This window comes from Rhinatrema bivittatum, chromosome 1, assembly GCF_901001135.1.
Source record: "Rhinatrema bivittatum chromosome 1, aRhiBiv1.1, whole genome shotgun sequence".
Classification (NCBI taxonomy): Eukaryota; Metazoa; Chordata; class Amphibia; order Gymnophiona; family Rhinatrematidae; genus Rhinatrema; species Rhinatrema bivittatum.
The window spans coordinates 594,927,795-594,940,051 of record NC_042615.1 but is presented as its reverse complement, the minus strand read 5'-3'; the positions used below and the strand labels follow the sequence as shown (position 1 = coordinate 594,940,051).

Sequence of the window (12,257 nt, the reverse complement as noted above, 5' to 3'; positions counted from 1 at the left end):
AGATCCAAGATGAGATGAAAGGAGCCTGCCTTCTTGGGCACAACAAAATAAATGGAATATCACCCCATACTTTCTTGAGATGTGGGCAACAGAGAAGCCCTAATATGACACAGAACTGCCCTCACCAGTGGAAGAGCCAGTCAAGGGAGAACCAAGATCTGGAATCACCCGTCAAGGCCGTGACCAACCCCTCATCAGAATGGCAAGAGCCAGGCTTAGCAAAATCCAGGGACGACAACTCTCCCTGAGCATCTGAGCAGTGCTGACAGAGGTTAGAAGCCAGGTCATGCTGAGAAGCCCTAATATGACAGGCAACACAAATAGGAAGATGCTTAGGCTTCTTGCTTACCAGTGCCATTGCTGCGGTAAATGTGTGTCAGAATGGCTCGCACTCAAAAATGAAATGTGCCCAAAAGATAAGCGCCTAGAAGAAAGCGCAGCAAGGCGCATGCACAAATTTTGCACCAGGTTAAGCACGTAAAAAAATTTGTGCACGTAAAAAGCATGCCCAAAAGCTGAGCGCACGACGCGTGCGCAGAGCCAATACACTGAGCACACCGACGGCCTATAGACAGCAGCAGAATATGCACAAGAGTACGCGAAAACGACCACCATGACCTACCACGTGGCATGCAAGAAAAAATCCTAAGTGTGGGGCCTAGCCCACCAGGGGCCACTCAACCCACCAGCCTGCCCAGTTCCCCAACCCCTTCGGGAGCAGGAATGAACACAGCACACCGAGAACAGAGACTGGAGGAAGTCCTGAAACCACTATGTCTCTGATTCAGATAAAAACTCTTTTTTTTTTTAAACCTTACCTGAGCTCAGCGCTTACCAGCTGAGTACAGAGATGACCTCTGGCTGCGGGGGGAGAGGGCATCTGCCATCACCACTGCACTCGGCCTCCTGCACCCACTGCCTTTCAGCTGAACTAGCAGCTAAGTCCACACCAGGAAACCCAGCTACCGGACCAAGGCACACCTCTGAGAGACCACGGAAATTGCCTCAGGAATTCTCAACTGGGGGAGGGACCTTTAGATATCACTGCAGGAGAGCAGGGCTTTCTTTTCCCAAATTTAGAATTTCAAATTTCTCCTTTCAAAAAGCTCAAAGCAATCTCCAAAGGGAAATGCACGTCCACCATCTGCTGGAGACGGAGAATACTGGCAGGCTGGGGTCACTGCAGGGTTATGTATACTGTAACGTCAGCTTGCTCTGTCTCCATCTGCTGGCAAGGGAGCATAAACCCACTGATCCTAAGACCATCTGTCTACACACTAGGAATTTTTTTTTTTGTTTTTTTACCCGAGCTCAGCCCTCCCTGGTTAAAAGCAGAACGGGTCTCCTGCTATGGGGGGAGAGGGTGAAAGCTTCACAGTCAAGCCTCTCTCGGCCTGCAACTGCTAAATTTTTTTTTTAAACAGTTAATCCCCAGAAGGGAAATGCATGTCTACCATCTGCTGGAGACGGAAAATAGTGGCAGCAGAGTCAGGGTAGGGCTATATATCTGTGACAGCAGTTTTACTCTGTCTCCATCTGCTGGTAGAGGTGCATAACCCATTTGTGGGGATTGGCCTGCCTTCTTGCATAGGAAACTGTCCTTTAACTTCATCGAAGTACACTCTGTAACCTTTTCAGCTACCTCACTCATAACCATCATCAGAGGACCAACATTTCAAAATGATTGGGGTTGCTTGACAACACAAATTATACCTCCCTGGACATAGTGAAAGAGTTTCCTCAATACTGAGGTACTCAAGTACCCACAGAGCTGGCACCTATGACTACCATACTCAAAAGAGACCTGCAAGGCTCAGAGTTTCTCTCATTTGTCTCACCATGTTCTGCAGCTTGCTTACTTCCTGGAAATGTGATAGATAAGAACACCATACTCATATCATAATACAAGGGTGAGCAAACTAGGGAGGGGATTCCCCCCTTCAGCTCTGAAGGGGGGAAATCAGGGAAGAAAAAAAGGGCAAATCTCGGTGAGGTGGAGGCACTGCGAGCTCAGGAAGGAAGGAGATAACAGAATGTAGTGACAACATCGTAAGCATGCTCATCTATGAGCCAGGGAGAGGAGCTGCTTCTGCTGTGTCAACTCCAGGTGGGAAGCTGCTTACTCTGCAGCAGAACTGGACAAAGGAACAGCCACTGCAGTTTTCTACAATCCTGGAAGAGCTGCGACTCTCACACCTCAGCCCAAGAGAAGTTCTTGTTGCTGCCAGGTCCCTACCTAGTTAGAAAGATTACAGCTGTTGCCCGCTAGGGGGAAAAAGTGGTGAGGTCAGGGACGGGAATGGGCAAAGGGAATAAGGAAGTGGAGGGAAGAGAGAAGAAAGGCAAAAAAATGTAAAAAAAAAAAAAAAGTTAAAAAATGAAAACATGAGAAAATAAAAAAAAAGAACTAAGAAAAATACAAAAATTAGGAAAATTGAATAAAAACAGTAAAAGAAAAAGCAAAAACCCAAAAGATGGGGAGAATAAACAAACAGAAATGACAGCAGAAAAGGACCAAATGGTCCATCCAGTCTGCCCAGCAAGCTTTTTAAGGTAGTAACTGCCTCTCCGTGCAGGTTACTCCCATGTTTCTCTTAAGGGTAGCAACTGTTGCGCTGTGAAGTTATCCCCAAGCCTTTTGGTACCCATAAAAATTTCTGCTAGCAAAATTTTTTACTGGGTGATGAGCTTTCTTGAAAATTCAGACAGTGTTGCTTGACATGCTTTGCTTATGGACTTGGCCGTAGCAACAGTCCTGTGCTTTTATTTATTTATTTAGATTCTTTTTTTATACCGAAGTATAGCAGAATGCCTTCACTCCGGTTTACAGTGAAAAAAACTTCATACATAAAAAACATGTTCATAACACATAAAAATGTAAATAACAATTAACATTTCGGCAAAAGCAGAGGTAGAACAGATTAAAAGAGAACGACTTACAAATTGGTCTTGCTGATATTTAACAGGCGATGTTAGTTAATTAGGGAATTAATTTAAGAGTAACGTTGCAGGGGTGTGTTAGAGTAATTTATTCAAAGGTGAGCTGGTTAGGTATAAAAAGGAAAGGAAAGGTTCAAGGGAAATAGAGGAGTAAAAAATAAATAATATAAGACAATTAGAAGAGAGATGGTATAAGAGGTAAGATGGGGTGAGGAGAAATTAAAAAGAGCATGGTTGTTACAGGGAGAGAGTCTTAAGATAATGAATTAGGTTATCCAATTCCGTCTGTGAATGATTGTCTAAATAACCATGTTTTAAGTTCTTTTTTGAAAGATTTGGAGTCCCTGATTGAACTTAGGTAGATTGGTAGAGAGTTCCATTCTTTTGGTCCCTTATTATTATTATTCTTTTTTCTTATTATTATTATTCTTTTTATCTTTTATTTTATTTTTTATCTTTTGGTCCCTTATTATTATTATTATTCTTTTTTCCCTTATGTCTGTGTATCAATACCCAAATCATAGAAGTCAGGCCCTCTCGGTTGTTTTCTGTATCCTATTCCCCCTTTCCCCTGCCACTGAAGCAGGGAGCAATGTTGCAGTTGCGTAAGAATCATTAAGGCATATTGGTTAAGGTTAATAACCGCCGCACCAGAAGTTACCTCTCTGTACACTTTTCTCCTTACCGTCCTCTAGCCTTTAGAGATCCACAGTGCTTATCCCATGCCCCTTTAAATTCTTTGACTGTTTTCGTCTTCACCACCTCCTCCAGAAGGGCATTCTAGACATATTTCCTGATATTGGTTCTGATTTTTCTTAGCTCCTAAAATATTTTGGCTGGCATCTAAGTTTTTTTGAGAATGTTTCCAGCCCATACCATTGTGTTGTATTGGCTATGTGTCGTATCTCTATTTGGTGTGCTTTAGTCTGTGTGTGTGGTCAATGTAGGGCCAGTGCGTCCCATTAGGCGAACTAGGTGGTTGTCTAGGTGCCAACCATTAGGAGGCGGTGAAGAGCAGCAAGTGGGAGAAAAGCAGACACTTGACGAGCCACAAGCAGTATCTCAGTGAATGAGGTCAGGGCCGGAGGGCGGGTGCATGGTAGAAGGTTCACCTAGGGCGCCTTACACACTTGCACCGGCCCTGGGTCCATGTCTCTGGGTGTTGATGTGGTCTGTCCGCCTGCCTGTCTTCTGTCTGGATGTTTAGTTTCTGTTTCTCTGTGGGATGTCTTTGTCTTTCTGTGTCTGTCTAGGTAACTATGCCTGTATATGAGTTCTTTGTATCTATATCTAGATGTGGGATGTGTGTGTCTGTATGTTTTTGGGAAGACCCTTCAGTATGTATAGAAACATAGAAACATAGAAATGACGGCAGAAGAAGACCAAACGGCCCATCCAGTCTGCCCAGCAAGCTTCACATTTTTTTCTCATACTTATCTGTTTCTCTTAGCTCTTTGGTTCTATTTCCCTTCCACCCCCACCATTAATGTAGAGAGCAGTGATGGAGCTGCAACCAAGTGAAATATCAAGCTTGATTAGTTATGGGTAGTAGGGGAAGTAACCGCCGCAATAAGCAAGCTACACCCATGCTTATTTGTTTTACCCAGACTGTGTTATTCAGCCCTTATTGGTTGTTTTTCTTCTCCCCTGCCGTTGAAGCAGGGAGCTATGCTGGATATGCGTGTAGTATCAGTTTTTCTTCTCCCCTGCCGTTGAAGCAGAGAGCTATGCTGGATATGCGTGAAGTATCAGTTTTTCTTCTCCCCTGCCGTTGAAGCAGGATATGCATTGAAAGTGAAGTATCAGGCTTATTTGGTTTGGGGTAGTAACCGCCGTAACAAGCCAGCTACTCCCCGCTTTGTGAGTGCGAATCCTTTTTCTTCTCCCCTGCCGTTGAAGCAGAGAGCTATGCTGGATATGCGTGAAGTATCAGTTTTTCTTCTCCCCTGCCGTTGAAGCAGAGAGCTATGCTGGATATGCGTGAAGTATCAGTTTTTTCTCCTCCCCTGCCGTTGAAGCAGAGAGCTATGCTGGATATGCGTGAAGTATCAGTTTTTCTTCTCCCCTGCCGTTGAAGCAGAGAGCTATGCTGGATATGCGTGAAGTATCAGTTTTTCTTCTCCCCTGCCGTTGAAGCAGAGAGCTATGCTGGATATGCGTGAAGTATCAGTTTTTCTTCTCCCCTGCCGTTGAAGCAGAGAGCTATGCTGGATATGCGTGAAGTATCAGTTTTTCTTCTCCCCTGCCGTTGAAGCAGGGAGCTATGCTGGATATGCGTGAAGTATCAGTTTTTCTTCTCCCCTGCTGTTGAAGCAGGGAGCTATGCTGGATATGCGTGAAGTATCAGTTTTTCTTCTCCCCTGCCATTGAAGTAGAAAGCTATGCTGGATATGCGTGAAGTATCAGTTTTTCTTCTCCCCTGCCGTTGAAGCAGAGAGCTATGCTGGATATGCATCGAAAGTGAAGTATCAGGCTTATTTGGTTTGGGGTAGTAACCGCCGTAACAAGCCAGCTACTCCCCACTTTGTGAGTGCGAATCCTTTTTTCCACATTTCCTCTTGCTGTTGTAGCTTAGAGCGATGTTGGAGTCACAGTAACCATGTGTATGTTTATTGAATAAGGGTATTGTCTCCAGGCAGTAGCCGTCATTCTGGCGAGCCACCCACTCTTTATTGACGGCCTCTTGATTTTATGGATCCACAGTGTTTATCCCACGCCCCTTTGAAGTCCTTCACAGTTCTGGTCTTCACCACTTCCTTCAGAAGGGCATTCCATGCATCCACCACCCTCTCCGTGAAGAAATACTTCCTGACATTGGTTCTGAATCTTCCTCCCTGGAGCTTCAAATTGTGACCCCTGGTTCTGCTGATTTTTTTCCTATGGAAAAGGTTTGTCGTTGTCTTTGGATCATTAAAACCTTTCAAGTATCTGAAAGTCTGTATCATATCACCTCTGCTCCTCCTTTCCTCCAGGGTGTACATATTTAGATTCTTCAATCTCTCCTCATAAGTCATTTGATGAAGACCTTCCACCTTTTTGGTGACCCTTCTCTGGACCGCCTCCATCTTGTCTCTGTCTCTTCGGAGATACGGTCTCCAGAACTGAACACAATACTCCAGGTGAGGTCTCACCAAGGACCTGTACAAGGGGATAATCACTTCCCTTTTCTTACTCGATATTCCTCTCTCTATGCAGCCCAGCATTCTTCTGGCTTTAGCTATCGCCTTGTCACATTGTTTTGCCAACTTCAGATCATTAGACACCATCACCCCAAGGTCTCTCTCCTGCTCCGTGCACATCAGCCTTTCTCCCCCCATCGAATACAGTTCATTCGGATTTCCACTCCCCATATGCATGACTTTGCACTTCTTGGCATTGAATGTCAGCTGCCATGTCTTCGACCACTCTTCCATCTTCCTTAAATCCCGTCTCATTCTCTCCACTCCTTCCGGCGTGTCCACTCTGTTGCAGATCTTAGTGTCATCCGCAAAAAGACATACCTTACCTTCTATCCCTTCCGCAATGTCGCTCACAAAGATATTGAAAAGGACCGGTCCCAACACCGATCCCTGCGGTACACCGCTTAAAACCGCTCTCTCTTCAGAGAGAGTTCCATTTACCATCACACATTGTCTTCTGTCCGTCAACCAGTTTGCAATCCAGGCCACCACCTCGGCACTCACTCCTACCCGCGACCTTGGTGTGCGAGTATACAGTAACCCATCTTGGGGGGGGGGGGGGGGAGAGGGAGCACAACCAATGGCATGAATGGAAGGGGGGCCGCCCCTCAAAGGTTGTGCTCACCCCTGTCATAAGCATGTGCCTAAGGGAAGTGTGCCCTAAAATCTGATTCCATTATCAGTTCAAGAGCTGATCTGCTGTAGACCTTTGGTCTCTACCACTGAGGGATGACCCTCCCAGAAATTTGCTCTGTATGAAGTGCTCAGCTGTGTTATAGTCACGCATGCATGAAAACTGCAAACGACAAACGTATACGATTAGTTCCCGCAATCAGAGCCAGCGCTGAAATTCCTCTCGGGAAAAGCTGGAGGCCCATATCCAAGAGGACAGGCCTTTGCACGTCAGCTGCTAGTATGCAACGGAAAGACTTCACAACAACACAACTTATTTTCGCTGTACCGCTGTACTCAGCTTTTTCCTCTGCAAAATGGAATCGATCGAGGCAGAGATACCACGAGCGAACTCTAGAATCCCCGCTCGCACGGCACCGGCAGCAGCTGCCACTCACAGCCCTTCACCCTAGAGTGATGACGCTATTTTAAAGGGCCACCGCGCCGCTCTTCTTACCTCCCCGCGGCCGCCCCAGCTGCCGTTGTACACGCCCTCGTTCTCCTCCCGCAGCCCCAGCTCCTTCAGCCAGGCGTACTGGGGCCGGGCGATGAGTAGAGACGCCATGCGGACGGTGGAGCAGCGGCAGGGACGGAAGAAGCGCCGGCGGAGCAACAAGGACCGGCTGAGAGCGAGGCTCGCGGGCAGCATGGCTCAGCTCGAGGACCAGCCGAGGGGGAGGTGGGCGGTGCCCCGTCCGCTCAGAATCCCGGACACCCGATTGGTGGAGCGGAGAACCTATGATTGGCGGGCTCGGGTTCTGCCCCTCTCCTCTTCCGCAGGTCCGGAGTGTGTGTGGGACCTGGGTGCGCATGCCCGAGGTGGATCTGGCGGCAGTGCTGGCACTAATGTGGCAGTGGCTACGGATCATGCAGCTAAGGGTTAGGGCACAGATAGACGTTTGGGACTCGTTCCCAGCTGCCCTCTGAGGACAAGGCTGGTGTGCCAGAGGACTGGTTCACTAACATTTCTCTCTCTTTCTATGACTATGGTAAAAGGCTTAATAAATCAAGTCTAACATGTCAGAATACTGGCCTGAGGTTAAAGTCCATATGCCAACCTCTCAGTGAAATTATGAAGAGTAATACCAGATAAGGTTGTTACCTACAGGAAAAGTACCACGACGGTGCCCCTTTGAAGCCCTGTCAGCACATGACCCCCAAAGCTAGCAGAAACAGGCTCAACATTGGCCTGAATATTTGGCACACTAGGCAGCTGTAAATGTATAGATCCAGGCCCGATGTTTCAATGTATTTAAATTATAAACCTGCTATGTGTTTAACAAACCAACAAGAAATGCATAATCTGCTGCAATGCTTCTGAATCGGTGTGCAGTGCCAGGCTAGCCTAAAATCATCCTACTTCCCAACTGCTCCTGCAAGGCCAGCACAGGGTACTACAGACTACAGTAGTGCCTACGGCAATGAGCGCTGTTGCCAGATTTTTAAACAGGATTTGTAGCTCAAAGTAAAACAAACTGTAGCTCCAAATAGCTCAAGTAACCCATTTAAATAAAGATCCCAACAGTGCTGAGACCAGCCTTTTCTGTGTCTAGGGCAGATATTCAGAATTGCCATGGCCTCTCTGCCTCCCATACCTATCAGTGGCTGCTCCAGCACAGCTGTCTCCTTTGTCAGTAGCTCTAGCAAAGCACACCCCCCCCCCCTTCCCATCCAGCATCTCCCACTTTCTTCTTCACCCTTCGTCCAGCATCCTCCTCTTCCCTCCAATCCATTCTGTGCCATCTTCCCCCTCTTTCTTACTCCATGCCCTGCATTCCACCACTTGGCCTGGATCCCCCTCTTTCTCTCCCCCCATTATTTGCCTTGCATCCCTCCTTTCATCCCCACCCTCTCCTTGCGCTGCACCCTGGTCTTTCTCCCCCTCCATTCCTTGTCCAGCATCAACCCCCTTTCCCCTTTCTCCCCTTCAGCCCTTTCCCAGCAGTACCCACTCTGTATCACCCATCTCTTGCTTAATAGTTTCCACCCCTCTTCTCCCCAGCCCAGCAGCATCCCCCACGCCAATCAGCAGCCTCTCTCTCTCCCAACCAACTACTCAGCAACAGAAGGCCCCCCTCTCCTCCACACCCTTTTCCCAGCAGCAGACTCCTCACCGCCAGGACGCCACTCCCAGCAGCAACCTCCTGGCTCCTTCCCTTTCCCTCCCTCCTATGCTCCTCAGGCTATAATGCTGCAGATCTTTCTGCTGCAACAACAACAGCAAGAGCTGCACAAACTTAAAATCAGCACAGGGCTTGTGCCTCATCATGCACTCACAAACCCTGAGGCAATCCAGACCTTTCTCCCACACAAGCTTATTCATTACAGTATCCTGAAAACCTGAGTGGCTGAGGTATATCTCAGCTCTACCATCTGCCCTGGGAAAATGAACAGGTACATTACTATTAATAATACAATTAACAGAGCTAATATATATCTATTTTCACAAGGAATTTGCAAAGGTCAATTTGTATTTAAAAAGGAGAATGTAAACTCTCCAGTCAATGGGCCTGATTTACTAAGGCTTTTCTCCCATTCTGTGTCTATAGGAAAAATGTCTAGTAAATGAGGCCCAATGTTTGCAGTTTTCCAACAATTTAGAGGAGGCTCAAATCTCCATTAACATGCCAAGAATTAGAAGCACTTAAGAATCAAGTTAAGCATTTAAAAAGTGAATTGACCTCCCAGGGACAAGTTAACAATTCAGAGTCCAGGCCAACAATTTCTGTCTCCCAATCTGCATGTCACCTACACAGTGTATTGAAAAAAGGTAAAACAAAAGTGTGCATGGCGGGCTTAGACATGGCAAAACTGGAGGAGAAGCTGATCAGATAAAATAAAATCTGAAAACCGAGTAAAGGAACAAAAACCCAAAGAAGCAGATCAGGAATTATATTTCTCAGATTCTGATGATGAATCCCCTACACCTGCAAATGTGCTGTTACATGATTCATTGAAAAATATTGACAGGTCAGCAGAGAAGGCTGGCCCTATGCCTTTTAATTCAAATGAATGGTGTAAATGGGCTACAGATAGATTGACCCACTAGGGTCTAGAGAATATAAATGGAAAAAGACAGATTTTGACAAGTTCATGCACCTGTTCTGGGACCACATTACTATAAATTTGGCTCTCGTAAAAACCCATACCAGTTAGAGAAAAGAGGGCTAGAGAAAGTGTTTTGCTTGAACCTCATCCAAGTGCTTAGAACTATTTCTCCCCCACCCAATGATTCAGTAGAAGAGTTTGCTTCCAGAATCTGGATCATGGAAGCAGTTTTGCATGAAGAAGAACACTGGCCTAGAATAGGAGATTATGGTCAGATGGCATAAGGAACTCTTTTTTTTTTTTTAGAATTTCTCTCCCTCAAAGTAACTAAGCACCTTTTGATAATACTCCAGATAGGGTCTGTCTAGAAGATTCAGGCATCACCGATAACAGCAGCATTAGAAGCTAGGAAATGATAGGCTGAGGGTCCGTCCCAGTACACACATGGCAGAGACAGAGGGAATGGAGAACACAGATCCTGAAGAGGGCAAGGCAGATGTAAATTTAAAAGTTCCCCTTTCATGAATGGAAAACACAGCCAGATGAGTTAGTAAAAGAAAAAAAGAAGTGGGAACAAGATAAACTCACATTAGAACTTGAGCAAGACAAATTAAAAAACAGCAGCCCAGGACAAATGCATATAAAAAAAAGTTGACAACAGGCAGTGCTGGAAATATCACTCACTTGAAACCATATGATTAATGTGTGTTTATAGATTTCTGTTTTCAGGTGTTGCTGTCTGGGATACTGCATTGATGCCTGTGCTCTGTAAAAAGGTTTCTATCCTATGGTAAGCTCTCCATTACATTTACTTCTGCTGTATAGTTGATGAGTCCTATATATTAGATCTATCATATATATCTTGGTTAAGTAAGGGATGTTTCATCTTATTCTATATAAAAAAAACCCATATTGTTCATTTTATTTAGTTTTTATCATTTAGTGTTTCCCAGATATTCATTTTACTTATTTTTTATGACTTAATGGGTCCCACGTTTGATTGTTTTCATCATGCTCCCCTTTTTTTTTTTTTTTTTGCTGTTTTTGCTTTCTTTTTACCTAAGTTTTATTACAGAAACTATTGGCAGAATGTTGGACTAATGTCACACGAGTACACTGCTATCTGGAAGTACTCTCACCTTTTCTAGAGGGAAAAGACCATATTTATTTATTTTGACATTTTATAAACCGTCATTCCATATCAAGATCACAACGGTTTACAGAAGTAACATTCATAAAGCAGAGTTGCTTACCTGTAACAGGTGTTCTCCTAAGACAGCAGGATGTTAGTGCTGACACATGGGTGACATCATCAGATGGAGCCCAGCATGGAAAACATCTGTCAAAGTTTCTAGAACTTTCACTGGCACACTGAGCATGCCCAGCATGCCACTATCTGTACAGCCACGCGGGGTCCCCCTTCAGTCTCATAACATAGAAGTCACGAGTGAAAAAATAAAATAACAAAACGCATGAGAACCCAATTCCGCAGGGTGGTGGGCAGGTTTTGTGAGGACTAACATCCTGCTGTACTGAGAACACCTGTTACAGGTACGCAACTCTGCTTTCTCCTAGGACAAGCAGGATGGTAGTCCTCACACATGGGTAAATACCTAGCAGCAGGCTGTTCCCGAATTGAGCAGACCAAGAGAAACCAAACAGGTGCCAACGGGCACAAAAACCTAGGTGCTGTTGGAAACAGAGGAAGACAGCCTGAACCCGAAAAACAGGGCCCTAGGCGGAAGAGTTGGGTTTAGACTCAAAAAAGGTTACGTAGGAAAGATTAGCCGAAACTACTATCCTGGAGGCTGTCTCTGTCCAAGCAATAGTGAGCTGCGAACGTATGGAAAGAACTCCACATTGCAGCCCTGCAGCTCTCCGACACGGGGATAGCTTGCAAGTTAGCCACTGAAGTTGCCATGGCCCAGATGGAGTGAGCCTTAACATGGCCCTCAAGCTGCAATCCTGCCTGCCATTAGCAGAACGAGATGCAGTCCGCTAGCTAGGTAGACAGGGTGTGCTTGGCCACAGCAACTCCTATTTTGTTCTTATCAAATGAGATGAGTTGTTGTGTGCATGGTCTATGGCCTGCCAACCTCTCAAAGTAGAACACCAAGGCCCTCTTACAATCCAAAGTATGCAAGGCCAGTTTGCCTGGGTGCGAGTGAGGTCTCGGAAAGAAGGTGGTTAGGACGATAGATTGGTTCAGATGGAAGTTCGATACCATATTAGGTAGGAACTTAGGGTGAGTTCGGAGGACCACCCTATTGTGGAAGAACTTTGTATAAGGTGGGTACGTCACCAACGCTTGAAATTCGCTGACCCGACATGCCAAGGTGACCGCAACCAAGAATATGACCTTCCAGGTCAGATATTTCAGGTCACACGTACACATAGGTTCAAATGGGTCCTTCATGA

General features: G+C 45.8%; 1 protein-coding gene across 1 annotated transcript in view; it reads right to left on the bottom strand.

The window, feature by feature from the left end:
* ALDH7A1 (aldehyde dehydrogenase 7 family member A1) overlaps positions 1-7,497 on the bottom strand; it is a 93,268-nt gene extending 85,771 nt beyond the window's left edge. Inside the window, exon 1 of the mRNA XM_029619431.1 lies at positions 7,249-7,497. Within this exon, the coding sequence (XP_029475291.1) occupies positions 7,249-7,440 (192 nt within the window). The 5' untranslated portion in view covers positions 7,441-7,497. The remainder of the gene's footprint in view (positions 1-7,248) is intronic.
* Positions 7,498-12,257: the final 4,760 nt, after the last annotated feature.